Below are 24843 nucleotides of genomic sequence, written 5' to 3' on the forward strand. Positions count from 1 at the left end.
TGGGATGTGGAAGAGGAGGAAGGCGGCACATTCAAAAGTAATAGACGACACGATCACTGGATCCCTGTCTAGCAGCTGAAATATATTATAGCTGGGAAGGCTGCACCTACATCTATAAGCAAGTATAATTGATAAAACATTTGCATTGCCCTTTACAAATTATCTTTTAGAATATTATTTTATTTAACCTTCTAACAATGCTGTGCAATGGGATTTTTTTTTTCCATTTTTCAAGGAGGATCATGAAGCTTAGACAGGTTAAATAACCTGCTCCAAGTCACATATTTTACAAGTTGGCACAGCCTAGACTCAGCTGTGCTTCTTGCCTAATGTTCATAATGCTGTATCCCTGAAAGAGGTTGCCTTCACATTTTACAAGTTGGCACAGCTTACACTCAGCTGTGCTTCCTGTCTAGTGTTCATAATGCTGTACCCCTGAAAGAGGTTGCCTTCAGCCAGGTCCAGAAGTAAAAACTAAGTAGGAAAAGGAGAGTTCGGAGACAAGATGTGAGAAAAGGGATCAGGCAGGTGACAGGACCATAAAAATCAAAGCTTAGTCAGCAAGGGAAACAGGGCCCCCACTGGTTAGGCCAGGGACACTAAGAAGATAGATTTGTGATACACAGGATTCGATATGGGGAGGAACCACATTTCTTAAAAGAAGGCCCTAGCTAAGTTGTTAGCAGAGGTGTCTTGAAGACAGCCCCCAATTTTTCCCCTTGTTGCAGTACTTACAGGATTTGGCTTTGTCTAGTTTAAAGATCCTTGCCAAAGTCAGGCCTCCAAGATTCTGCATCTGGCTTGTTGCCCGACAAACTAAGGAATGTGATTTGTCAAGATCATTTGTTTGTAAGTGACTGAAGTTCAACTGGAACTATCTGAAGCAAAAAGGGAAGAATTTCTTGCATCATGTAACAAAATGTTTCAGGGATCAGGAATAATTGGAAATAAGACAGTATTTTATATCTGTGCTGTCAAATATAGTAGCCATTAATTAGCCCCATGTGGCTAGTGGGACTGAGGAAATACATTATAAATTTCGTTTAATTGTAATTAAACTTAACACATGTATTTACTGGTTAGCATACTGGACAGTGCAGCTTGTCATGCAGGCAGGAGAAGAAGACTCCTGATGGAACTAGTGAAAAAATAATCTTGGCAAAAGGCTGTGGCTTAGGTCACATGCACAGCTCTGGATCAGTCACTGTAGCAAGGAGACCAGCACACTATCCCAGGCTGCCACAGTCACAGGTGGGGCCATTACTAGAAAAAGTGGGAGAAGGGATGCTGGGAAGACAAATCAAAATCTTCTAAGGTTTTATGACTTATATCTTGTTTCCTAAAAAAAATATTAGCAAGCATTTACTGGAAGTCTATTATGCATGATATATTTTACATATGTAACATTACTTCTCACAAAACACAAACAAACCCTCAAGGGCCAATTATTATTACATATGTTACATATCTAGAAATAAAGACTCAGATAATGTGACTTGACCACAGACAATAAGTTGCAGAACCGGAACATAAACCCAAGTTTGTCTCTAAAACCCCTTTCTCCACTGTAATATGCTATCCCCAAAGATTTAGGATATAGGGAATGTGACTGTTAATAGTAGATAATTTAAACAATCATAGCTGAACACACACAAATGAATAACTTGGCTTTCTCCAAATAGTTATCTAGAGAGCCTTACTGCTTTTTTTAAAATAAAATTCTATTTTCATTGTGGTAAAATATACAAAGTATAGAGTTTATCATTTTAACTTTTTAAGGTGTACATTTCAGTGGGATTTAGTACATTCACATTGTTGTGCAGCCATCACACTATCTTCTCCAGAACTTTTTCCTCTTATTTTCTCTTTTAAGGCCTCATGTCTTACACTTTTTAGGGGTTACATTTTAAAAATTCTTTTAAAAATTGCTTTTAGAGCCTGCAACATATTTTTTAAGTATCTTTAATGATTACAATTTTTATACTTCAAGAGATTTTTTTTAAAAAAAATCAAGCATACAGTGAATAATATAAGTAACAAGGATAAAATAATTTTGGCTAAAACTAGCTTTAAAGTAAAAGTCTCGCCTGACCAACATGATGAAACCCTGACTCTACTAAATACAAAAAACTAGCTGGGCGTGGTGGTACATGCCTGTAATCCCAGCTACTCGGGAGGCTGAGGGGGGAGAATCTCTTGAACCTGGGAGGCAGAGTTTGCAGTGAGCCGAGATTGCATCACTGCACTCCAGCCTGGGCGACAGAGTGAGAATTTGTCTCAAAACAAAAACAAAAAAAAAAAAAAAAGAAAAGTCTCCTACTTTAGTCAAGCTTCTTTGGCTTCAAAGAATAGATATCCCAGTGAAGTACCATCAACCATGAGGAGAGGCATATTGCATGAATACATAAGACCTGGATCTGGAATTGAGGGGCTCAGTTTTGAGGCTGCTTCAGGAACCAATTTTTGTAGGTAGCTCTGACTCATTCTGCTTCTCTTTCAGTCTCCAATATTTACCAATGGACTTATCTCAGAGCTCGTCTATGGTCTATGTTACAAATAATATAAAACCCAATGCTAATTGGCATTGATAATAAAGAACTTTATTGGCTCATGTATTTGGAAAGACTAGAGATGGGGTAGCATTGAGATAATTCAGAGGCTCAACAGTGTCAACAGGGAATAGAAAGAAGGACTTATTTATTTATTTCTGAGATAGAGTCTCACTCTGTCGCAGAGGGAGCAGACAGCCAAAAAGCCCTTCCTTGGAAGATCTGGGTAGTGAATCTCTCAACTATCCTATGGTAACGTAGAGAGATACTGAAATCCCTGTTAATTTTCTTTTAATCACACACCAAGAGTAAGGAGAAAAAGACTTTTGCATCCATGGTAAAACTAGAGAATCTTTTGCAAAAAGTAGTACAGCAGATGCTATTGAGAAAACTGGGCTTAACTGGAGCAATCTGCTATTGGTGCCATTTACAGTAAAATGCTACTGCAGAAACCTGGTCTGCACAGGCAAGCAGAAGGACTCCTCTAGTTATCCTAGTTAGAAAGGTTATTTTGAGAGGTGGATAAGGAGGAGGAAGAAAAAGGACAGTGCTATGGTCCATTTTCAGGAAATAGCCCAGAAAACCAGTTAGCCCTGGAACACTCTGCTGAAACTTGGGAGATGGGCTGAAAGTGGCCATGACTCAGCTGCCTGAGGCTTCACTCCCCAAAATCCAGTTCCCTTGAAAGTAGAGATAGGCAGGTTTCTCACTTCTATAGATGTTCTCCTTAGGCTATGCCCTGAGAACTGACATGTGACCAAGTTTTCTAATTTGTTACAGGTGTGGGTCAGCCAGCAACAAATAGGAAAATAGTGACCAAAAATGCAAATTGCTCCCTCATGCTCACGAAACAATCAGTTCTGTGTGGGATGGACTGCTGCCAAGGACCCAGTGACTCGGGGCTTTGTGCAGACATGTCCAGGGATCCCCCAGACACAGAAAAGGGATTATATCCAACTCTGATGAGGAGTGCTCTGGAGCAGGGCCTCAATACTTTGGTGCCAGCAATATCCATTCTTTTAAGTTCCTGAAGAAGATAGACATTTCTAAGCAAACAGTTTCCTTGCTGAGAAACCAACTCTGGTTACATAGAATATAAATGTTCCTGAAGAGGTCAGAAAATGGGAACAGGGCCTTAGATGTGAATTCTCTGGACACATCAAGAATGTAGATTATTGGCCAGGTGTGGTGGCTCACAGCTGTAATCCCAGCACTTTGGGAGGCTGAGGCAGGCAGAACACCTGAGGTCAGGAGTTCAAGACCAGACTGGCCAACATGGTGAAACCCCATCTCTACTAAAAATACAAAAATTAGCTGGGCATGGTGGCAGGTGCCTGTAATCCCAGCTACTGGAGAGGCTGAGGCAGGAGAATCGCTTGAACTCGGGAGGTGGAGGTTGCAGTGAGCCAAGATTGCACCACTGCACTCCAGCCTGGGTGACAGAGCAAGAATCTGTCTCAAAAAAAAAAAAAAAAAGAATGTAGATTATTATGAAACCACTGGCCCAGGTGCTAGTGGGAGGCACAGGCCTTGAGATGGAGGGTTGAAGAAAGCAAGGAGATAACTAACAACACTTCTTCCCAAGTGTTGGTGTGTATGTGTCTGTGTATGGAGGTGTGCAATTCAACCTCTCTGTTGCTTTCTCAAGTTTAGGTTGGTGCAAAAGTAATTGGGGTTTTGGTACCAGCCACTGCAAAAACATACCAAATTGTAAAGACTATGAATACTATGAAGAAACCGCATCAACTAATGGGCAAAATAACCAGCTAGCATCATAATGACAGGATCAAATTCACACATACAATACTAACCTTAAATGTAAACGGGCTAAATGCCCCAACTGAAAGACACAGACCGGCAAATTGGATAAAGAGTCAAGACCCATCAGTGTGCTGTACTCAGGAGACCCATCTCATGTACAAAGACACACATAGGCTCAAAATAAAGGAATAGGGGAATATTTACCAAGCAAATGGAAAGCAAAAAAAAGCAGGAGTTGCAATCCTAGTCTCTGACAAAACAGACTTTAAACCAACAAAGATCAAAAGAGACAAAGAAGGGTATTACATAATGGTAAAGGGATCAATACACCAAAAAGAACTAAATATCCTAAATATATATGCACCCAATACAGGAGCACCCAGATTCATAAAGCAAGTTCTTAGAGATCTACAAAGAGACTTAGACTCCCACACAATAATAGTGGGAGACTTTAACACTCCACTGTCAATATTAGATAGATCAATGACACAGAAAATTAACAAGGATATTCAGGACTTGAACTCAGCTCTGGATCAAGCACACCTAACAAACATCTACAGAACTCTCCACCCCAAATCAACAGAATATACATTCTTCTCAGCACCACATTGCACTTATTCTAAAATTGACCACATAATTGGAAGTAAAACACTCTTCAGCAAATGCAAAAGAACGGAAATCATAACAGTCTTTCAGACCACGGTGCAATCAAATTAGAACTCAGGATTAAGAAATTCACTCAAAACTGCACAACTACATGGAAACTGAACAACCTGCTCCTGAATGACTACTGGGTAAATAATGAAATTAAGACATTAATAAATAAGTTATTTGAAACCAATGAGAACAAAGACACAATGTAGCAGAATCTCTGGGACACAGCTAAAGCCATGTTTAGAGGGAAATTTGTAGCACTTAAATGCCCATAGGAGAAAGTGGGAAAGATGTAAAATTCACACCCTAACATCACAATGAAAAGAGCTAGAGAAGCAAGAGCAAATAGCAGAAAACAAGAAATAATTAAGATCAGAGCAGAACTGAAGGAAATAGAGACACAAAAAATTCTTCAAAAAAATCAAGGAATCCGGGAGCTGGTTTTTTGAAAAGATTAACAAAATAGATAAGACTGATGACGGGTTGATGGGTGCAGCAAACCACTATGGCACATGTATACCTATGTAACAAACCTGCATGTTCTGCATGCATATCCCAGAACTTAAAGTATAATTAAAAAAAGGTAATTGCGGTTTTGGACCATGAATTTTAAGTGATTATAACTAGGTTCAAATACATTTTTATTAATCAAAATAGGAACCATTACAATCAACACCTTTTTGCCAGTGAGAAATAAGTTCGTTTATTCCTGTAGTGTAAGAAGCTGTGCTTCGGGATTCACCAAACTCTTAAAAAGCATTTTCTGCATCCTGCTGGTTGTAGAAGTGTTTTCTCTGCAAAAAGTTGTTGAGATGCTTGAAGAAGTGTAGTTGGTTGGCCACAGGTCAGATGAATATGGCGGATGAGGCAAAACTTCATCAATTTGTTCAACTTTTGAAGGGTTGGTTGTGCGACACGCAGTCGGACATTGAGTTGTTGTGGAGAAGAACTGGGTTCTTTCTGTTGACCACTGTCAGCTGCAGGTGTTGCGCTTTTCAGTGCCTCATTGATTTGCTAAGCATACTTCTCAGATGTAATGGTTTCACCAGGATTCGGAAAGCTGTAGTGGATCAGACTGGCAGCAGACCACCAAACGGTGACCATGACCTGTTTTTGGTGCTTTGGGAAGTGCTGTGGAGCTTCTTCTGGGCCCAACCATTGAGCTGGTCATTGCCAGCTGTTGTATAAAATCTACTTTTCATAGCACGTCTCAATCCGATTGAGAAATGGTTCATTGTTGTGTAGAACAAGAGAAGACAACACTTCAAAATGATATTTTTTTTATTTTTAGTTGGCTCATGAGGCACCCACTTATTGAGCTTTTTTACCTTTCCAATTTGCTTCAAATGCTGAGTGACCATAGAATGGTCAACATTGAGTTCTTGGGCAACTTCTCATGTAGCTATAAGAGGATGAGCTTCAATGATTGCTCTCAATTGGTCGTTGTCAACTTCCCATGGCCGGTCACTATGCTCATCATCTTCAAGGCTCTCAGCTCCTTTGCAAAACTTTTTTTTTTTTAAATTTTTTTTTTTTTTAGGTAATTTATTTATTAATTTTTTTTGCACACAAAAACAATAAACATTTTCTAAAAATACATACAAACAAAAAGATGTGTATCAAACATATTAGGAAGGTTGCACATGGGAAGTCGGGGAATAGAAATGGGGGTGGTAGTTAAAATAAATGAGAGAGGGACTTTATATGGATCAGTGATAATAACTCAATCCTCTGTTTGACAAAGAAGAGGGAGAAGGAAGAGGAAGAAAAAGAAAGTGGGATAAAGGATCAGAAAGGGAGGAAAATAGAAAAAATTGGAGTATGACTCCAGGGTAGACCTGTTTTGTTGTCATTGAGTTGGTTGTTTGGTTTGTCTGTTGTATTTTTCATGTTTTGCCAAGTTGGCCAGACTGGTCTCGAACTCCTAGCCCGAAGTGATCAACCCGCCTCGCCCCCCAGAGTGCCGGGACCACAGGCGTGAGCCACCACGACCAGCCCCCACATTTTTTTTTTTTTTTTTTTTAATTGAGACGGAGTCTTGTTCTGTCACTGGAGTGCAGTGGCACAATCTCGGCTCACTGCAACCTCTGCCTCCCTGGTTCAAGCGCTTCTCCCACCTCAGCCTCCCGAGTAGCTGGGATTACAGGTGCATGCCACCATGCCCAGCTAATTTTTTTATTTTTAGTAGAGACGGGGTTTCACCATGTTGGCCTGGCTGGTCTTGAACTCCTTACCTGAAGTGATCCGGATGCCTTGGCCTCCCAAAGTGCTGGGATTACAGGTGTGAGCTGCTGCGCCTGGCAATCCTTTGCAAAACTTCTTGAACCACCACTGCATTGTACATTCATTAGCAGTTCCTGGGCCAAATGCATCCTTGATATTGCAAGTTGTCTCTGCTGCTTTGCAGCCCATTTTGAACTCGAATAAGAAAACTGCTTGCATTTTTTTTTTGTTTAACATCATTTCCATAGTCTAAAATAAACATAAACAGCAAGAAATGTCATTAGCAAAAAAAAAGTGAGAAATGCCCATTAAACTGATGTATAACATAACCACATTTATTCAAGCATGTATTCCAACATCAAATGGCAAATTCCAACAATGAAAAACCACAGTTACTTTTGCACTCACCTAATAGTAGCTGTTTTTTGTTCCTTGCCCCTCTGGGTGGAGGTGGGATGGGTTTCCTTCTTGCTATTCAGTTACTCAGTGCTTTTGCTAAACCACCACCTCCCTTTTTCTTAACTTCACCTCCAACTTTGAACCTCATGTCACCAGACTATATCATGCTTGGGTTTCCAAGCTATACTTATCCACCAACCTCCAAGCCTTTTCAAGATTGTTGCTTCTGGCTCTCTCCAACATCATTCTTATTATATTTTTTGGTGATTTCAGTATCCTCATGGATCATCCAATCAATGCTCTGGTGTTTGGTTTCTATGACCTCTTCTCCAGTGATTTTGTTCTTTAACCTACCTTAGCTTTCCCTCCTTTGGTCATACCATAGACTTTAACAGCACTAATAACCACAACCTCTCCATACACTCAGCTCCAAGCATCCTACTCTCAGACCACCTCTTACCTTAGCACATTCTTTTGAGTATCCTGTTCTAACAAACTTTAGACCATCACAGGGACCTACAACTTCTTGATTCTACCAACTTTTCATTGTCCCTTACCTTCTACTTGTCTCATTGTATAATAAATGACCCTCAAATTTAGCATCTTAATACAACAAACATTATCTCACAGTTTCTGGTTGGGTGGTCTGGCTCAGGGTCTCTTATGAGGTTGCAGTCAATTGTTGGCTGAGTACAGTCTCCGAAGACTTGATTAGGGCTGGAGGGTCTACTTCCAAGTTCATTCACAGGGCTGCTGGCAGAATGTTTCAGTTTCTTGCCATGTGATCCTCTTTATAGAACTGCTAATGATGTACATGGCTTCCCTCAGAGCAGGAGATCTGAGAGGGAGGGAGGGAGGGAGGGAAGGAGGGAGGGAGAGAGAGTGAGCGAGCCCATGTGAGCATGTCTCTTATAACCTAACCTCTGTAGTAATATACCATCCCTTCTGCCATATTCTGTTGGTCATACAGACCAACCTAGGTACAGCGTGGGAGGGGACTACACAAACGTGTGAACATCAGGAGGTGGGGATCATTACAGGCCATCCTGGAGGCTGGCTACAATACTATTTTACAGAGAAAACAGAGTAATCAGAAGAGAATTTCCATAAGCTCCTGCCACCACGTTACCTAATTATCAGTTTACTGTGTAATTCTAACTTTTCTGCTATTATTATAATTAACCATACCTCCTGCTATCTAAGGCCAATCCCTCCACTTGTTCACTAGATTCCATTTCCTCTATAAGGTTTGCACAAAGACAAAATCACCTAACATTTATCAAAATGTATCCCCATCTTTAAGTGACACATGACTGTAGATCTCAAATTCTCTCATATCTCTCCTGCATCATTAGTTTTCTCCTGTCTACTGGTCAATTTCCGTCAATAACAAATATATGCTATGATCTTAAAGAACTCTCCAATGATCCTACCTCTACGTTCAGCCACCTCTTTCGCTGTCCCTTCACAACAAAATTCATGGAAAGAATTGTCTAAAATTGATGTCTCCAATTCCTTCTCCTACTCTTTCTTGCCTAGCCCATCAGGCTTTTGCTCTCCAACTGCTCTAAAGACATTGCTCTTTTAAAAGTTATCAATGACTTCCACATGGTCAAATCCAATAGTCAATTTTCAGTCCTTACCTTACTTGATCTGTCAGTAGGATTTAACACAGATGGTCTGCCCTCAATGGAACATTTCTTTTTCACCTGGCTTTCAAGTTATCACACCCTCATAGTTTTCTTCCTTGGTTTACTGATTAATCCTTCTCAATCTCTTAGCATTCTCCTCCTTTTTCTCAGCCTCTGTAATACTGACATATCCTGGGGCTGTTTTAGGATTTATTCTTTTATCTGTCTATATTCAACCCCTTGATGAGTCCATCCAGTCTCATGGCTTTAAATCTATAGGCTAACAACTCTTAGATTTATATTTGCAGCCCAGAACCCTTCTCTGAGCTCCAGACACTTTTTCTCGTACTATCTTCTCGGATGTTGATTAGATAAATAAAACTTAATCTGCCCCAAACTGAACTCCTGATCTTCCCCTTTCCAAATCTACTCCTTCCACCATCTTCACTATCTCAGTAAATAGTAATTTCATCCTGACAGCTGCTCAGGATGAAACCCCTAGTTTTCCTTGACATCTCTCCCTCACACAATCCATATCCAAACCTTCAACAGATCCTGAAAGTTTTGCATCCCAAATAGATACAGAATCCAACCACTTATCATCATCTCCACCACTACCTCCTTGATCCAAGACATCATAATCCCTTAACTGAATTACTGCAATAGCCACCTAATTGGTCTTCTTTACAGTCTATTCTCACTACAGCATTCGGAATTATTATTTTTTTTAATTTTAAGTCACATTATGGTGTTCCTTTGCTCCAAACCTTGCTCCAGTGGCTCCCCATCTCAACACCTGTGGTGGCTTACGATGTTTGGATTGCCTGCTTGACCTACTGTCTCAGCATTCTTCCACTCTCCCTCTGCTCCAGTCACACTATCCTCCTTTTTCTCAGCCAGGCAATGCTCCCACGTTGGGGCGTTTGTACTTGCTGTTGTATCTGCAACATGTTTATAAAGCCTCCGTTGAAGAGCACAGTGGCTTCTTCCATTATCTCATTTAAGTCTTTGCTGAAAAGTATCTCAGGGCAGCTTCTCTGGACATTCTAATATTTCATCCCTCCCATCCCCATCCTGCCCACCACACTCCCTATCCGCTTTCTTTGCTTTTACTCCACATCACACACATTTACTTACTCGTTGTTTATTCGCTTATTTCCCCGCACTCTATTGTGAATTCCCTGAGCAGGGATATTTGTTTCGTTCATAGCTATCTATCTCCGGTGCTTAGAACAGTACTGGTTTATAAAAAGCTCGTAGTAATGTATGTTAACCGAATGAATAAATTATCCTACAGAGATAATTGAGTATCTCTGGATTACAGCAGGGCTTGCAGCAGAGAAGGAGACCACTCAAGAGGCGCTAATGTCCAAATATAATAACATGTATGAAACATCATTGTAAAATTAGCTGCACAAAGGATCCGAAAAATTTGTTAGCTTAGTTTGTTTCTGCAGGAAGCCGTGCCAGGCTAGCCTCCCTCTTTCATTCTTCTCCGTGGTTCCCTCTACTGGGACTCCTGGCCCGCCCAGTCGCCAGATCACAGGCCCAACGCATCCCTTTCCGGAGGGATTTAGGAAGTCTCGGCATTGGTCCAGGAACTACAGTCCCACCGCGCCTCAGATGGCGCATTACCCAGCGACCGCGCGTATCCACACGTTCCCACTCCCTCAGCCGGACAGGAAAAGGAAATGACGATACCACGGACGCTCAAAACCCCACCTCTCACGCCTTCCCAGCTCCGGGAGGGGACGCGGGGTCCGGAAGGGGCGGGCATAAGGCTACGGAGGGGCGGGACGGAGCAGCCCACCCCAAAGTGGCGGTTTACTTGAGGCGGTTACCTTAGTACCCCGAGTAGATTGAGTCTGTGGCGAGCTGCGGGCCGATTCCCGGCCAGTGCCATCTCAGCCGGAGCGGGCCTCGGAGCCTCAGAAGCAGGCTTTTATCTGGCCCGAGGCTCCCAGCCGTTCAGCGCGTCTACCCATAACCGATACCGATTATTGGGACTCTCGGCTGCAGACACAGGTCCCCGCCCCTCCCTCTTTCCCCGGGTTGCGGCTGTCATTCCTCCCTTCCCGCCTCGCTGCGCCCACAGGTGGGGACAGTCTTCGTTCTCTAATTCCTATCCTTTCTCTTCCCTCTCATCACCATTTCTTCTATAAGGCAACTTAAAAACCTTTCCTTGCCTCTTTATTTCTTCCCATTTCTCTTCCCTTCTTTTCTTCCTTTTTCTCTAGAATCCGTGTGTTTCCACTTCGTGCCAGGCTTCTGCCTCCAGGGCTTCTCTCCTTTTCACGGGCCTGTGGCTCATGTGTTAGGAGGTTGAACTTTTAATGCAGTCATTTGAAGATTTTAAGCTTTTTCTTTCTCCTAACCAGGAGTCACAGATGCTGGGAAGTATGGCCCGAAAGAAACCTCGAAATACCACAAGGTCGCCCCTGGCTTTAAACCCCCTGAAGAGCAAGGACGTGTTAGCAGTGCTGGCTGAGAGGAACCAGGCTATAGTACCAGTTGGGGCATGGGTGGAACCTGCCTCACCGGGTAGTTCGGAAATCCCAGCATATGTGAGTGTCAGTTTCATCCAAATATGGTGGGGTTCCCCACCACCCTTTTTATTAGCCTTCTCTAATCCTGGGTGCTTAAAGATGAACAGTCCGAGGATGCTGTTTCTATTCTGCCATAAATAATTTATGTTCTTGCGTTAGAATTATAGAACAAACAAGTATTTGCCAAAACTTGACTGCAGCTTTAGTTGGCATAATCAAATATTTATTACTCACCTGCTATAATATATAGAGCATAATCTACATGGAACAGGTTATATAGATATATATCTGTATATCAGTTTACTTCAGACTCTTGATTGCTTGCTATGCCCAAGACATAGGCACTACCTACATCTTCCAGACACTGCAACTTAGTATGGATTATAGTTGGCATACTTTAAGTAACATTAATTGGTTGCTTAAGATTTATGATCAATTTTTTAATGAGGATTCAGGCAAAATGGAGTAACAGAATAAAGGAGAAAGAGATGAACTCTGGTAATCTGAGAAATTCTAACTAGAAATTCCATGGTTTCTGATAGTCTTTCACCAAACCGTGCCCCTTAGCTATTTGTTCAAATTTAACTTGGCACTTACCACATTGTGTTATAGTAGATTGTTTATATATCTCTTCCTGATGCAGTGTGAGCTCCTTGAGCGTAGAGAACAAATCTCATTTATCATCACATTCCCACTTTTATCTTAAATACTGCCTAATCAATATAGACACTCATGAAATATTTATGAAAGGCACAACATGTCTTCTGTATGTGTAGACAAGGTGCTGAACATGGATGAAAGAAGAATGAGATATGTTCCCTCAGTGTACTTGATCTCAGAAGAGAAATGAGACATGTTTAAATGTTAAAGTAATGCAATATACTATATTCATTCATTTTATTTATGTTTGCACATATGTATGTATATTCATTGATTTGTTCCTACCCTGCCTATTTCCAAAAAGGATTTTAAGAGTCCAGGTGGTATATCTATCTAAGTTCTAAGAATATAATGCTTAATCAAGAAGCTATGACGTTGGGTTGATGTGACCCAGGAAAGTGTAATGAAGAATTTGATTGGAGAAGGGAAGGGAATGATTCTCCTATTAAGGAGAACGAGGAGAGTAAGAAGTAAGCACGGTTCAGGATTCTAAGGGTAGATTAGATCGATTGGAGTGGAAAGTTTAGTAGGAGAATGGTCGCTGACAGGATTATGGAAAATAGGGATGGTAGAGTACCACAGGAAATTTTGGAGAAGGGATTGAATTTGTTTAATATTTACAGGTGAATGTCATGATCAACCAGTGTTTTGATTAGATTAATTGCTTCAAAGGTTTTGAAGGATAGGGAGTGATTGGATCCTGGGGATAAATTAGAATATAATTATAACAATTTAAGCATGGAGTATAGCATCAAAACTTTGTTAGTGGTAAGAAATAGAGAAGAAAAGCCTTGAAAAAGGATGGCTGAAGTGCTTGAGCCCACGTGTTTTAGGCTGCAGTGAACTATGATCATGCTACTGCACACTAGCCTGGGCAACAGAATGAGACCCCATCTCTGGAAGAAAAAAAAAAAAGGAGTGCAGTGAGAAGGGATGAATGCAGGAAACACCCCACAAGACTTGGTAAGATTTGGTATAAAGATATTTTGGTATTTAAGTTGTTGACACCTCTTTTTAATTGCTCAAATTACATCTGTATAATATCAGTAGTGTCAACATGCCTAAAATTTGACACCATCAAACTTTTTCTATGTTAAGAAGTATTGAAATATCATATTCACACACATTAACTCAAAATATTAAGTCTTGGAACATGGATAAACATATCTCCTTTTCCTGATTTAAAAATTTCTGATCAGTTCCAGCCAAAGGGAGTTTGATCAAGCATCTAATAGAACTCCTTATAGCTTTAGCATATCTAGTCTGGGAATCCACCCTTATTAACGGATATAGCTCTGTCAGCTCAAGATAAATGCTGAATAGTTACTTCTAAAGCTTGGCCCTTAGATCATGTCTGTTCTAAAGGGGAACTTCTACTCATTTTTCTCCCCAAAATTTCAGGGGGCCATCAGGATTCCTAAAAATGTCATAGCTTTAGACTACCTCCCCCCAATAATTATTAATAAATTAGCATCAAAAGACACTTCTGTTCTATTATCATATATGGGATTGCATTATTTTATAATTTGTTCTGGTTAGCTTTTGCTGTGTAACCAACCACTCCAGAACTTAGTGGTATAAAGCAAATAATACTATGTATCAGGAATTTGAGCAGGGTACAGTGATAATGGCTTGTCTCTGCCCCATAGTGTCTGGGGCCTCAGCTGGGGCTCAAATAACTGGACATGTCTGAGATACCGTGACTGTTTTCTGGCTATTGGCTAGAGCTAGAAAATAGTCAGGCTCTCCCAGTCATGTGGCACCTGCTGGGCTGTAATGTCCAAGATGGCTTTCTTGTTCACATATCTGACACTTGGGCTAGGATAACTAGAATGTCTGGGTGCTGGCTAGGTATGTTTCTCTTTTCACATGGCTTCTCTATTTGACTAACTTGGGCTGCCTCACAGCATGGTAATCTCAGGGTAGTCTGAATTTTTATATGGTGCTGACTTCCTTCAGAATGAGCACTCTAAGAATGGAGGTGGAAGTTTCTTTATGACCTGGCTTGTAATCTTGTGGAGTAAAAGAGGAGCAGAGAAAATGGAGGTAAAAGAAAGAGGCTGAATGGCTTAAACTTGTCTGGGGCTTGAGTTAAGCTGGGTCAGTTGTTCAGGCTTCATTAGGTATATATCTCGCCACTGGAATTATTTTATCTAATAATTCTTTGACAGTTGTACACTCCACTAGAATAGTGTATGGGATAGACATCTTGGAAATTTTAACTTAAATTGAAATTTGAATGCATTTGATTTTGAGAATTTAATGACAGCCTGTAAAATGATCTGAGGGCACCCTTCAGAATTAGAAGTCAGAATCACTGAGTTAGAAACAATAGGTAGGAGATATGATGATTTTATTTAATTTGAAAATTCCTAGTGAAAGAGAGACATAGTCAAGAGAAAAGCAGCGTAGAGAGGAACATAATTGTTGGAGTCGGAAACTTCTAGTTCTGCTACTAGTTAGCTATATTAAAATTACTTAATCTTTCTGAACCCCAGTTTCCTCATCTGTAACATAAGGGATAAGAATACCTACTACCAAAGGTGGTTTTGAGGATAGAGTGCTACGATGTAGTTAAAATACTTGTCACATAATAGATCCATAGTAATGATAAGTGCTGTTATGATGATGACTATGATTATTATTCAAAGCACTTAGAGAAGATCAATGCAGATCAAGAATTCAAATGGGATAAAGTGTTCCAGATTGTTTAGAACAAGCTTGTCCAACATGCAGCCATGGGCCACATGTGGCCCAGGATGGCTTTGAATGCGGCCCAACGTAAATTAATAAATTTTCTTAATTAACACTATGAGCATTTTTGTGATTTTTTTTTTTTTTTTTTTTTTTGCTCATCAGCTGCTAGTGTTAATGTATTTTATGTGACACTTCTTCCAACATGACCCAGGGAAGCCAAAAGATTAGACACCCCTGGTTTAGAATATGTTTTGGAATTGAGCAATTATATAAATATATATTGACTACCCTTATAGTCAAGGCTCTGTACTAGATGCCATAGGGGAAATAAAGGAGAATTGAATATGTATCCTGCCCTCAAAGAGTTCATAATCTAGTAGGGGAGTCAAGAAGTACTATACTCAGTTAACATTGGTGAAATGAGAGGTGTTATAGCATAAGAGGGCTTAGGGGAAGAAAGTGTTGTGGAAGGTACTGGGGAGTGGGTATTAAATGGTTGTGAAAACTGAGTAGGCCTTTACTAGGTGGAGATGAAAGGAAGGGCATGCCAGGTTAAAAATGGAGCATAATGCCAAATATGAAGACATTTTACAATAGGACATATTTGGTGAGTGGTAAGTAACCTGGTGTGTCTTGACTATTTACTCCATTTTAGAAAATGTGTAACATATGATAGGTTTTATTTGGTTCATTAAGATTTAATGAAGACATCGTTAGTTCTAGTTCAATAAAAAATTTAAGATTTGATTTGATACTCATACATTCCATTTTTTTTTTTGTACAGAATGGAATTATTTTTTTTCAGGATTGTATCCTTATCCTGACTGCTCTGTGTTTAAAACAGCCCTAATGGACAAAACTGCTAACATTTAAGTTGATTTTCTATCTTGCATCTTTAAAGACATCAGCATATTTGATTGAAGAAGAACTAAAGGAACAGCTAAGAAAAAAACAAGAAGCTTTGAAACATTTTCAGGAACAAGTTAAATACCGAGTAAATCAACAAATTAGGTTGAGAAAAAAGCAGCAGCTTCAGAAGTCTTATGAAAGAGTAAGTTCAAAAGTGAGCCTGAGTAAAGACTGAATGGAAAATATGTGTGTTATGAGATAAGCTATTAGGCAGTAACAGATTTGCTTTCCTTTGATTACATGCCTAATATAATCTAATTAACTAGTGAGGACAGTAGATTTTTTTTGTAGAGAAACCATGTTTTATTCCTGTGTTCTGACTCAATTTTTTGCTTTTACCAAGTAGTTAAAAACAATGTCAGAATTTTGGGTTCAGACCTGAGTTTGAATTTTGGCTTTGCCACTTACTAGCTATTGACTTTAGGCTGATTACTTAACTTCACTGATTGTAGTTTCTTCATCCATAAAATAAGGATATGATACTTCTCTCACAGGATTGTGTGAGAGTTAGATGAGATAACCTGAATTATTAGCACATGGGAGGTGCCTAGTAAATGTTAGTTTCTCTGCCAGCTAAAGGCTCTCCCCTGCCCCCCACCCCAATTTAAAATCTTCTGAACTGCTTTAGAGGCATTATTTGATTGCTCTGGATTGGGGTAGAATGTTACTATCCCCCTTTCTTCCTTTGTGTAGGCACAAAAAGAAAGCTCTATAGCCATGCAGTCTTCAGCAGCACACTTAACTTCCAAAAGAACAAGTGTTTTTCCAAACAATTTGAATGTTGCTATTGGAAGTTCTAGGTTACCTTCTTCCCTGATGCCTGGGGATGGAATAGAGGATGAAGAGAATCAGAACGAATTATTCCAACAACAAGCCCAGGCTGTAAGTACCTGTTCATTTTATTTTATGTCTATGATATTTTCCCCATTCCCTAAACTGTAAATATGACATCTAGGGTATGAGGTAGGGATTAAGAGAGTTATCACACTCAGCTTCACTTTTTATAATCATCTCTTTTTTTTTTTTTAGCTTTGTAAAGTGGGGAATAGTGAGATAATGCTTTTTAAAAATTTTAAATTTACACATTTATTTGTGTTTGGTAAGACACTCTAAAATTATCTAAAGAAAAGTGCCAAAGTGTTAGAATTCAAAACTTACTAGAAGGCACTTTAGGTCAAGAACATGGATTTTCCAAGTTATATTGAAATTATATTCTAGGCAAGCTACTATTAGTTTGTAGTATACAGAGAGAAATAATTCTTACCTTTGTTGCAAAGAAGTTCAGTACACATAGGTGGCATTTCATTTATTATTTATCTTTGTCTCATTTTTCTTACTTTGTTTTTTACTCTGATTATCACAATAAATGAATCTATAGTTGTAGGTTAAAGAATAATACACAGTAAATTCGTAACATATCCAGAGTTTTTGGAAAAATGTAATTTTTATTTAATGACTCATTTTATACACCCAATATTTAAAAATTAACCACTGTGAGTAGATTTCATCCATTCAAATTGCTTGACTCTGTCCATTTAGCCCCCACCTTAGTATACCTGAGCTTTTGTCCGGTTGATACAGTCTTCAAGTCTGCTTCAGTAATTGTTCTTCATCTTGTTTAAAATGTATTCCTAGAAATAATGAGAGGAAGAGAGAAAATATGGAAAATTATGAGTATGTGAAAATAAAAGCTGTATTATTGCTTAACATACTTGGTCATAATTTAATTGTGCTACTAGTATAAATAGGAAAAGCTTTAGAAGCACACATTATCATGTTGAAATACTATTAAAATTTTTTTCTTTGTCCACAACTATTTGACTCTTTCTTGTCATTGTTCAGTTTGTAATAATCATTTTTATTTGTTTAGCAAATATTTATTGAGCCAGGCACTGCATAAAGTACAAGGAATAGAACATTGACTTAAGACAGACACAGTCCTTGCTTTTGTGGTGCTTGTAGCTATTAGTCCCACTGTAGTGAGGATTTTACTTCATCTGTATAATACATAAATAAAACTCATCAGTCAGCAGTATTTTCATATGCTGTTTGTTATGGATTGTAGCGATACTAAGGAAATGTGAAATAGGACCCTCCATGGGTTTATATTTTCAGGTAGAAATACAAAACTAATAGACCACTCATTCTATCAGATAATAATATAGAGAAATTTTCTGTTTTGCAATAAAGTTGTGCTATGGGAGTTCAGAAATTTTTAAGGAAGCAGTAGGGGAAGAATTCATGGGATAGATAGAATTGAACTACACATTTTGAATTGGCAAATTCAAGAGAATTAATTTTTCTTAGAGATGGAGTCTCACTCTGTTGCCGATGCTGGAGTGCAGTGGTGCAGTCCTGGCTCGCTGCAACCTCCTCCTCCTGAGTTCAAGAGAATCTCCTGATTCTCCTGCCTCAGCCTCCTGAGTAGCTGGGGTAGGTACCTGCCACCATGCCTGGCTAATTTTTGTATTTTTAGTAGAAATGGGGTTTCACCATGTTGGCCAGGCTGGTATCAAATTCCTGAGCTCAAGGGATCCGCCTGCCTTGGCCTCCCAAAGTGCTGGGATTAGAGGTGTGAGCCACCACACCTGGCCAAGATAATTTTTTCTTAAAAACCAACCAAACAAAAGCCTAGAATCTGCAATGAGCTTGGTGTATTTGGGAATAAGTAATGGAACCTTTCTAACTGATAGTTTATAATGGAGAATAACCAAAAATGGGGTTGGATAGGGAGGAGGAAATCAGGTTATGAAAAACCTTAAATGTCACAAGATTTTTTAAAGTTTTTATAACACCCTCGCGCTTTTTTTTTTTTTTGAAGGGACATGAACTACTGAAGAATGCTGAGTGACTTAACTATTTTGAGCCTGTAAACTTTGTCCATGTGACTCCATGACAATAGATGCTTTCTGATCTTACCACTTCTGTTGCAGTTTTTATCCACTAGATGTCACCATGAAACTAGACAATGAGACAGTTCAGGCATGAACTCCCTTAGTTTATCTAGAACTGGTTGGGTAAATGGTACACATAATTCACTTTCTGAATGTTAGTACACGGCTCAGTTTTCTTGTGTTGGTGTTATAGAAACATGTGATCTTGGAGTTGGAAGAGTTTTAAAAATTCATCTGACATATTGAAACATTTATACATGAAAGTATTTGATGTCTGGAATATACTTAAATGATAAAAGGATGAGGTAAAGTAGGGAGTTACGGATGAAGCAAGATTGGCTAGGAGTTGATAATGCTAAAGTGAGGTATCCATATCTGTCCATGGTGGTTCATTATAGTGTTCTGATTACTTCTGTATATGTTTGAAGTTTTCCATAGGTTTGGATTTATTTACATTTTTAATTAAATGTTAAAAAAGAATATTATCTGGTCCTATCTTTCTCTGTCCAAGGAATTCAGTTCTTTTTTTTTTTTTTTTTTGATTATACTTTAAGTTCTAGGGTACATGTGCACAACGTGCAGGTTTGTTACATATGTATACATGTGCCATGTTGGTGTGCTGCACCCATTAACTCGTCATTTACATTAGGTATTTCTCCTAATGCTATCCCTCCCGGCTTCCCACCACCCCATGACAGGCCCTGGTGTGTGATGTTCCCAACCCTGTGTCCAAGTGTTCTCATTGTTCAGTTCCCACCTATGAGTGAGAACATGTGGTGTTTGGTTTTCTGTCCTTGAGACTGTTTGCTCAGAATTATGGTTTCCAGCTTCATCCATGTCCCTACAAAGGACATGAACTCATCCTTTTTTATGGATGCATAGTATTTCATGGTGTATATGTGCCACATTTTCTTAATCCACTCTATCACTGATGGACATTTGGGTTGGTTCCAAGTCTTTGCTATTGTGAATAGTGCTGCAATAAACACATGTGTGCATGTGTCTTTATAGTAGCATGATTTATAATTCTTTGGGTATATACCCAGTAATGGGATGGCTGGGTGAAATGGTATTTCTAGTTCTAGATCCTTGAGGAATTGCCACCATGCCTTCCACAGTGGCTGAACTAGTTTACAGTCCCACCAACAGTGTAAAAGTGTCCCTATTTCTCCACATCCTCTCCAGCACCTGTTGTTTCCTGACTTTTTAATGATCGCCATTCTAACTGGTGTGAGATGGTATCTCATTGTGGTTTTGATTTACATTTTTCTGATGGCCAGTAATGATGAGCATTTTTTCACGTGTCTGTTGGCTGCATAAATGTCTTCTTTTGAGAAGTGTCTGTTCATATCCTTTGCCCACTTTTTGATGGGATTGTTTGCTTTTTTCTTGAAAATTTAAGTTCTTTGTAGATTCTGGATATTATCCCTTTGTCAAATGGGTAGATTGCAAAAATTTTCTCCCATTCTGTAGGTTGCCTGTTCACTCTGATGGTAGTTTCTTTTGCTGTGCAGAAGCTCTTTAGTTTAATTAGATCCCATTTGTCAATTTTGGCTTTTGTTGCCATTGCTTTTGGTGTTTTAGTCATGAAGTCCTTGTCCATGCCTATGTCTTGAATGGTATTGCCTAGGTTTTCTTCTAGTTTTTATGGTTTTAGGTCTAACACTTAAGTCTTTAATCCACCTTGAATTAATTTTTGTATAAGGTGTAAGGAAGGGATCCAGTTTCAGCTTTCTACATATGGCTAGCCAGTTTTCTCAGCACCCTTTATTAAATAGGGAATCCTTTCCCCATTTCTTGTTTTTGTCAGATTTGTCAAAGATCAGATGGTTATAGATGTGTAGTGTTATTTCTGAGGCCTCTGTTCTGTTTCATTGGTCTATATATCTGTTTTGGTACGAGTACCATGCTGTTTTGGTTACTGTAACTTTGTAGTATAGTTTGAAGTCAGGTAGTGTGATGCCTCCAACTTTGTTCTTTTTGTTTAGGATTGTCGTGGCAATGCAGGCTCTTTTTTGGTTCCATATGAACTTTGAAGTAGTTTTTTCCAATTCTGTGAAGAAAGTCAGTGGTAGCTTGATGGGGATAGCATTGAATCTATAAATTACCTTGGGCAGTATGGCCATTTTCACGATATTGATTCTTCCTACCCATGAGCATGGAATGTTCTTCCATTTGTTTGTGTCCTCTTTTATTTAATTGAGCAGTGGTTTGTAGTTCTCTGAAGAGGTCCTTCACATCTCTTGTAAGTTGGATTCCTAGGTATTTTATTCTCTTTGAAGCAATTGTGAATGGGAGTTCGCTCATGATTTGGCTGTCTGTTTGTCTGTTATTGGTGTGTAGGAATGCTTGTGATTTTTGCACATTGATTTTGTATCCTGAGACATTGGAGAAGTTGCTTATGAGCTTAGGAGATTTTGGGCTGAGGCGATTGGGTTTTCTAAATATACAATCATGTCATCTGCAAACAGGGACAATTTGACTTCCTCTTTTCCTAATTGAATACCCTTTATTTCCTTCTCCTGCCTGATCGCCCTGGCCAGAACTTCCAACACTATGTTGAATAGGAGTGGTGAGAGAGGGCATCCCTGTCTTGTACCAGTTTTCAAAGGGAATGCTTCCAGTTTTTGCCCATTCAATATGATACTGGCTGTGGGTTTGTCATAGATAGCTCTTATTATTTTGAGATACGTTCCATCAATACCTAGTTTATTGAGAGTTTTTAGCATGAAGCGCTGTTGAATTTTGTCAAAGGCCTTTTCTGCATCTATTGAGATAATCATGTGGTTTTTATCGTTGGTTCTGTTTATGTGATGGAGTATGTTTATTGATTTGCATATGTTGAACCAGCCTTGCATCCTAGGGATGAAGCCAACTTGATCTTGGTGGATAATCTTTTTGATGTGCTGCTGGATTCAGTTTGCCAGTATTTTATTGAGGATTTTTGCCTCGATGTTCGTCAGGGATATTGGTCTAAAATTCTCTTTTTTTGTTGTGTCTCTGCCAGGCTTTGGTATCAGGATGATGCTGGCCTCATAAAATGAGTTAGGGAGGATTCCCTCTTTTTCTATTGATTGGAATAGTTTCAGAAGGAATGGTACCAGCTCCTCTTTGTACCTCTGGTAGAATTCGGCTGTGAATCCATCTGGTCTTGGACTTTTTTGGTAGGTAAGCTATTAATTATTGCCTCAATTTCAGAGCCTGTTATTGGTCTATTCAAGGATTCAACTTCTTCCAGGTTTAGTGTTGGGAGGGTGTATGTGTCGAGGAATTTATCCATTTCTTCTAGATTTTCTAGTTTATTTGTGTAGAGGTGTTTGTAGTATTCTCTGATGGTAGTTTGCATTTCTGTGGGATCGGTGGTGATATCCCCTTTATCATGTTTTATTGTGTCTATTTGATTCTTCTCTCTTTTCTTCTTTATTAGTCTTGCTAGTGGTCTATCAATTTTGTTGATCTTTTCAAAAAACCAGCTCCTGGATTCATTGATTCTTTGAAGGGTTCTTTGTGTCTCTATCTCCTTCAGTTCTGCTCTGATCTTAGTTATTTCTTGCCTTCTGCTAGCTTTTGAATTTGTTTTCTCTTGCTTCTCTAGTTCTTTTAATTGTGATGTTAGGGTGACAATTTTAGATATTTCCTGCTTTTCTTGTGGGCATTTACTGCTATAAATTTCCCTTTACACACTGCTTTGAATGTGTCCCAGAGATTCTGGTATGTTGTGTCTCTGTTCTCATTGGTTTCAAAGAATATCTTTATTTCTGCCTTCATTTCATTATTTACCCAGTAGTCATTCAGGAGCAGGTTGTTCAGTTTCCGTGTAGTTGTGCGGTTTTGAGTGAGTTTCTTAATCCTGAGTTCTAATTTGATTGCACTGTGGTCTGAGAGTTTGTTGTGATTTCTGTTCTTTTACATTTGCTGAGGAGTGCTTTACTTCCAACTATGTGGTCAATTTTGGAATAAGTGCGATGTGGTGCTGAGAAGAATGTATATTCTGTTGATTTGGGGTGGAGAGTTCTGTGGATGTCTATTAGGTCCGCTTGGTGCAGCGCTGAGTTCAAGTTCTGGATATCCTTGTTAACCTTCTGTCTTGTTGATCTGTCTAATATTGACAGTGGGGTGTTAAAATCCCCATTATTATTGTATGGGAGTCTAAGTCTCTTTGTAGGCCTCTAAGGACTTGCTTTATGAATCTGGGTGCTCCTGTATTGGGTGTATATATATTTAGGATAGTTAGCTCTTCTTGTTGAATTGATTCTTTTACCATTATGTAATGGCCTTCTTTGTCTCTTTTGATCTTTATTGGTTTAAAGTCTGTTTTATCAGAGACTAGGATTGCAACCCCTGCTTTTTTTGTTTTGTTTTGTTTTCCATTTGCTTGGTAGATCTTCCTCCGTCTCTTTATTTTGAGCCCATATGTGTCTCTGCACGTGTGATGGGTCTCCTGAATATAGCACACTGATGGGTCTTGACTATTCAATTTGCCAGTCTGTGTCTTTTAATTGGGGCATTTAGCCTATTTACATTTAAGTTTAATATTGTTATGTGTGAATTTGATTCTGTTATTATGATGTTAGCTGGTTATTTTGCTCGTTAGTTGATGCAGTTTCTTCCTAGCCTCGATCGTCTTTACAATTTGGCATGTTTTTGCAGGGGCTGGTACCGGTTGTTCCTTTCCATGTTTAGTGCTTCCTTCAGGAGCTCTTTTAGGGGAGGCCTGGTGGTGACAAAATCTCTCAGCATTTGCTTGTCTGTAAAGGATTTTATTTCTTCACTTATGAAGCTTAGTTTGGCTGGATATGAAATTCTGGGTTGAAAATTCTTTTCTTTAAGAATGTTGAATATTGGCCCCCACTCTCTTCTGGCTTGTAGAGTTTCTGCCGAGAGATCCGCTGTTAGTCTGATGGGCTTCCCTTTGTGGGTAACCCGACCTTCTCTGGCTGACCTTAACATTTTTTCCTTCATTTCAACCTTGGTGAATCTGACAATTATGTGTTTTGGGGTTGCTCTTCTCAAGGAGTATCTTTGTGGTGTTCTCTGTATTTCCTGAATTTGAATGTTGGCCTGCCTTGCTAGGTTGGGGAAGTTCTCCTGGATGATATCCTGCAGAGTGTTTTCCAACTTGGTTCCATTCTCTCTGTCACTTTCAGGTACACCAATAAAACATAGATTTGGTCTTTTCACATAGTCCCATATTTCTTGGAGGCTTTGTTCATTTCTTTTTATTCTTTTTTCTCTAAACTTCTCACTTCATTTCATTAATTTGATCTTCAATGACTGATACCCTTTCTTCCACTTGATCGAATCGGCTACTGAAGCTTGTGCATTCGTCACGTAGTTCTCGTGCCATGGTTTTCAGCTCCATCAGGTCATTTAAGGTCTTCTCTACACTGTTTATTCTAGTTAGCCATTCATCTAATCTTTTTTCAAGGGTTTTAGCTTCCTTGTGATGGGTTCAAACATCCTCCTTTAGCTCGGAGAAGTTTGTTATTACCGACCTTCTGAAGCCTACTTCTGTCAACTAGTCAAAGTCATTCTCCATCCAGCTTTGTTCTGTTGCTCGTGAGGAGCTGCAATCCTTTGGAGAAGAGGTGCTCTGGTTTTTAGAATTTTCAGCTTTTCTGCTCTGGTTTCTCCCCATCTTTGTGGTTTTTGTCTACCTTTGGTCTTTGATGATGGTGACCTACAGATGGGGTTTTGATGTGGATGTCCTTTTTGTTGAAGTTGATGCTATTCCTTTCTGTTTGTTAGTTTTCCTTCTAATGGTCAGGTCCCTCAGCTGCAGGTCTGGTGGAGTTTGCTGGAGGTCCACTCGAGATCCAGTTTGCCTGGGTATCACCAGTGGAGGCTGCAGAACAGCAAATATTGCTGCCCGATCCTTCCTCAGGAAGCTTTGTCTCAGAGGGGCACCTGGCTGTGTGAG

At 39.4% G+C, this 24843-nt stretch overlaps 2 protein-coding genes across 16 annotated transcripts in view; one reads left to right on the top strand and one right to left on the bottom strand.

The window, feature by feature from the left end:
* HEPACAM (hepatic and glial cell adhesion molecule) overlaps positions 1 to 10905 on the bottom strand; it is a 35861-nt gene extending 24956 nt beyond the window's left edge. For 2 of the 8 annotated variants that reach the window (XM_063635615.1, XM_063635616.1), the window contains exons 1-4: positions 10355 to 10884; positions 9985 to 10158; positions 8215 to 8424; positions 7199 to 7436 (exon numbers count right to left, since the gene is read on the bottom strand). In XM_063635615.1, coding sequence (XP_063491685.1) covers positions 7199 to 7433 — 235 coding nt within the window. In that variant the 5' untranslated portion in view covers positions 7434 to 7436; positions 8215 to 8424; positions 9985 to 10158; positions 10355 to 10884. The other 6 variants (XM_063635608.1, XM_063635612.1, XM_063635611.1 and 3 more) reach the window with 6 other exon arrangements.
* Positions 10906 to 11005: 100 nt separating this feature from the next.
* CCDC15 (coiled-coil domain containing 15) overlaps positions 11006 to 24843 on the top strand; it is a 91245-nt gene continuing 77407 nt past the window's right edge. For 2 of the 8 annotated variants that reach the window (XM_055273609.2, XM_063635599.1), the window contains exons 1-4: positions 11019 to 11312; positions 11596 to 11781; positions 16022 to 16171; positions 16723 to 16911. In XM_055273609.2, the coding sequence (XP_055129584.1) occupies positions 11605 to 11781; positions 16022 to 16171; positions 16723 to 16911 (516 nt within the window). In that variant the 5' untranslated portion in view covers positions 11019 to 11312; positions 11596 to 11604. Of the gene's footprint in view, positions 11313 to 11595; positions 11782 to 16021; positions 16172 to 16722; positions 16912 to 24843 lie in introns of all 8 variants that reach the window. The other 6 variants (XM_063635598.1, XM_063635600.1, XM_063635601.1 and 3 more) reach the window with 5 other exon arrangements.

This window comes from Symphalangus syndactylus, chromosome 3 (assembly GCF_028878055.3).
Source record: "Symphalangus syndactylus isolate Jambi chromosome 3, NHGRI_mSymSyn1-v2.1_pri, whole genome shotgun sequence".
Lineage (NCBI taxonomy): Eukaryota > Metazoa > Chordata > Mammalia > Primates > Hylobatidae > Symphalangus > Symphalangus syndactylus.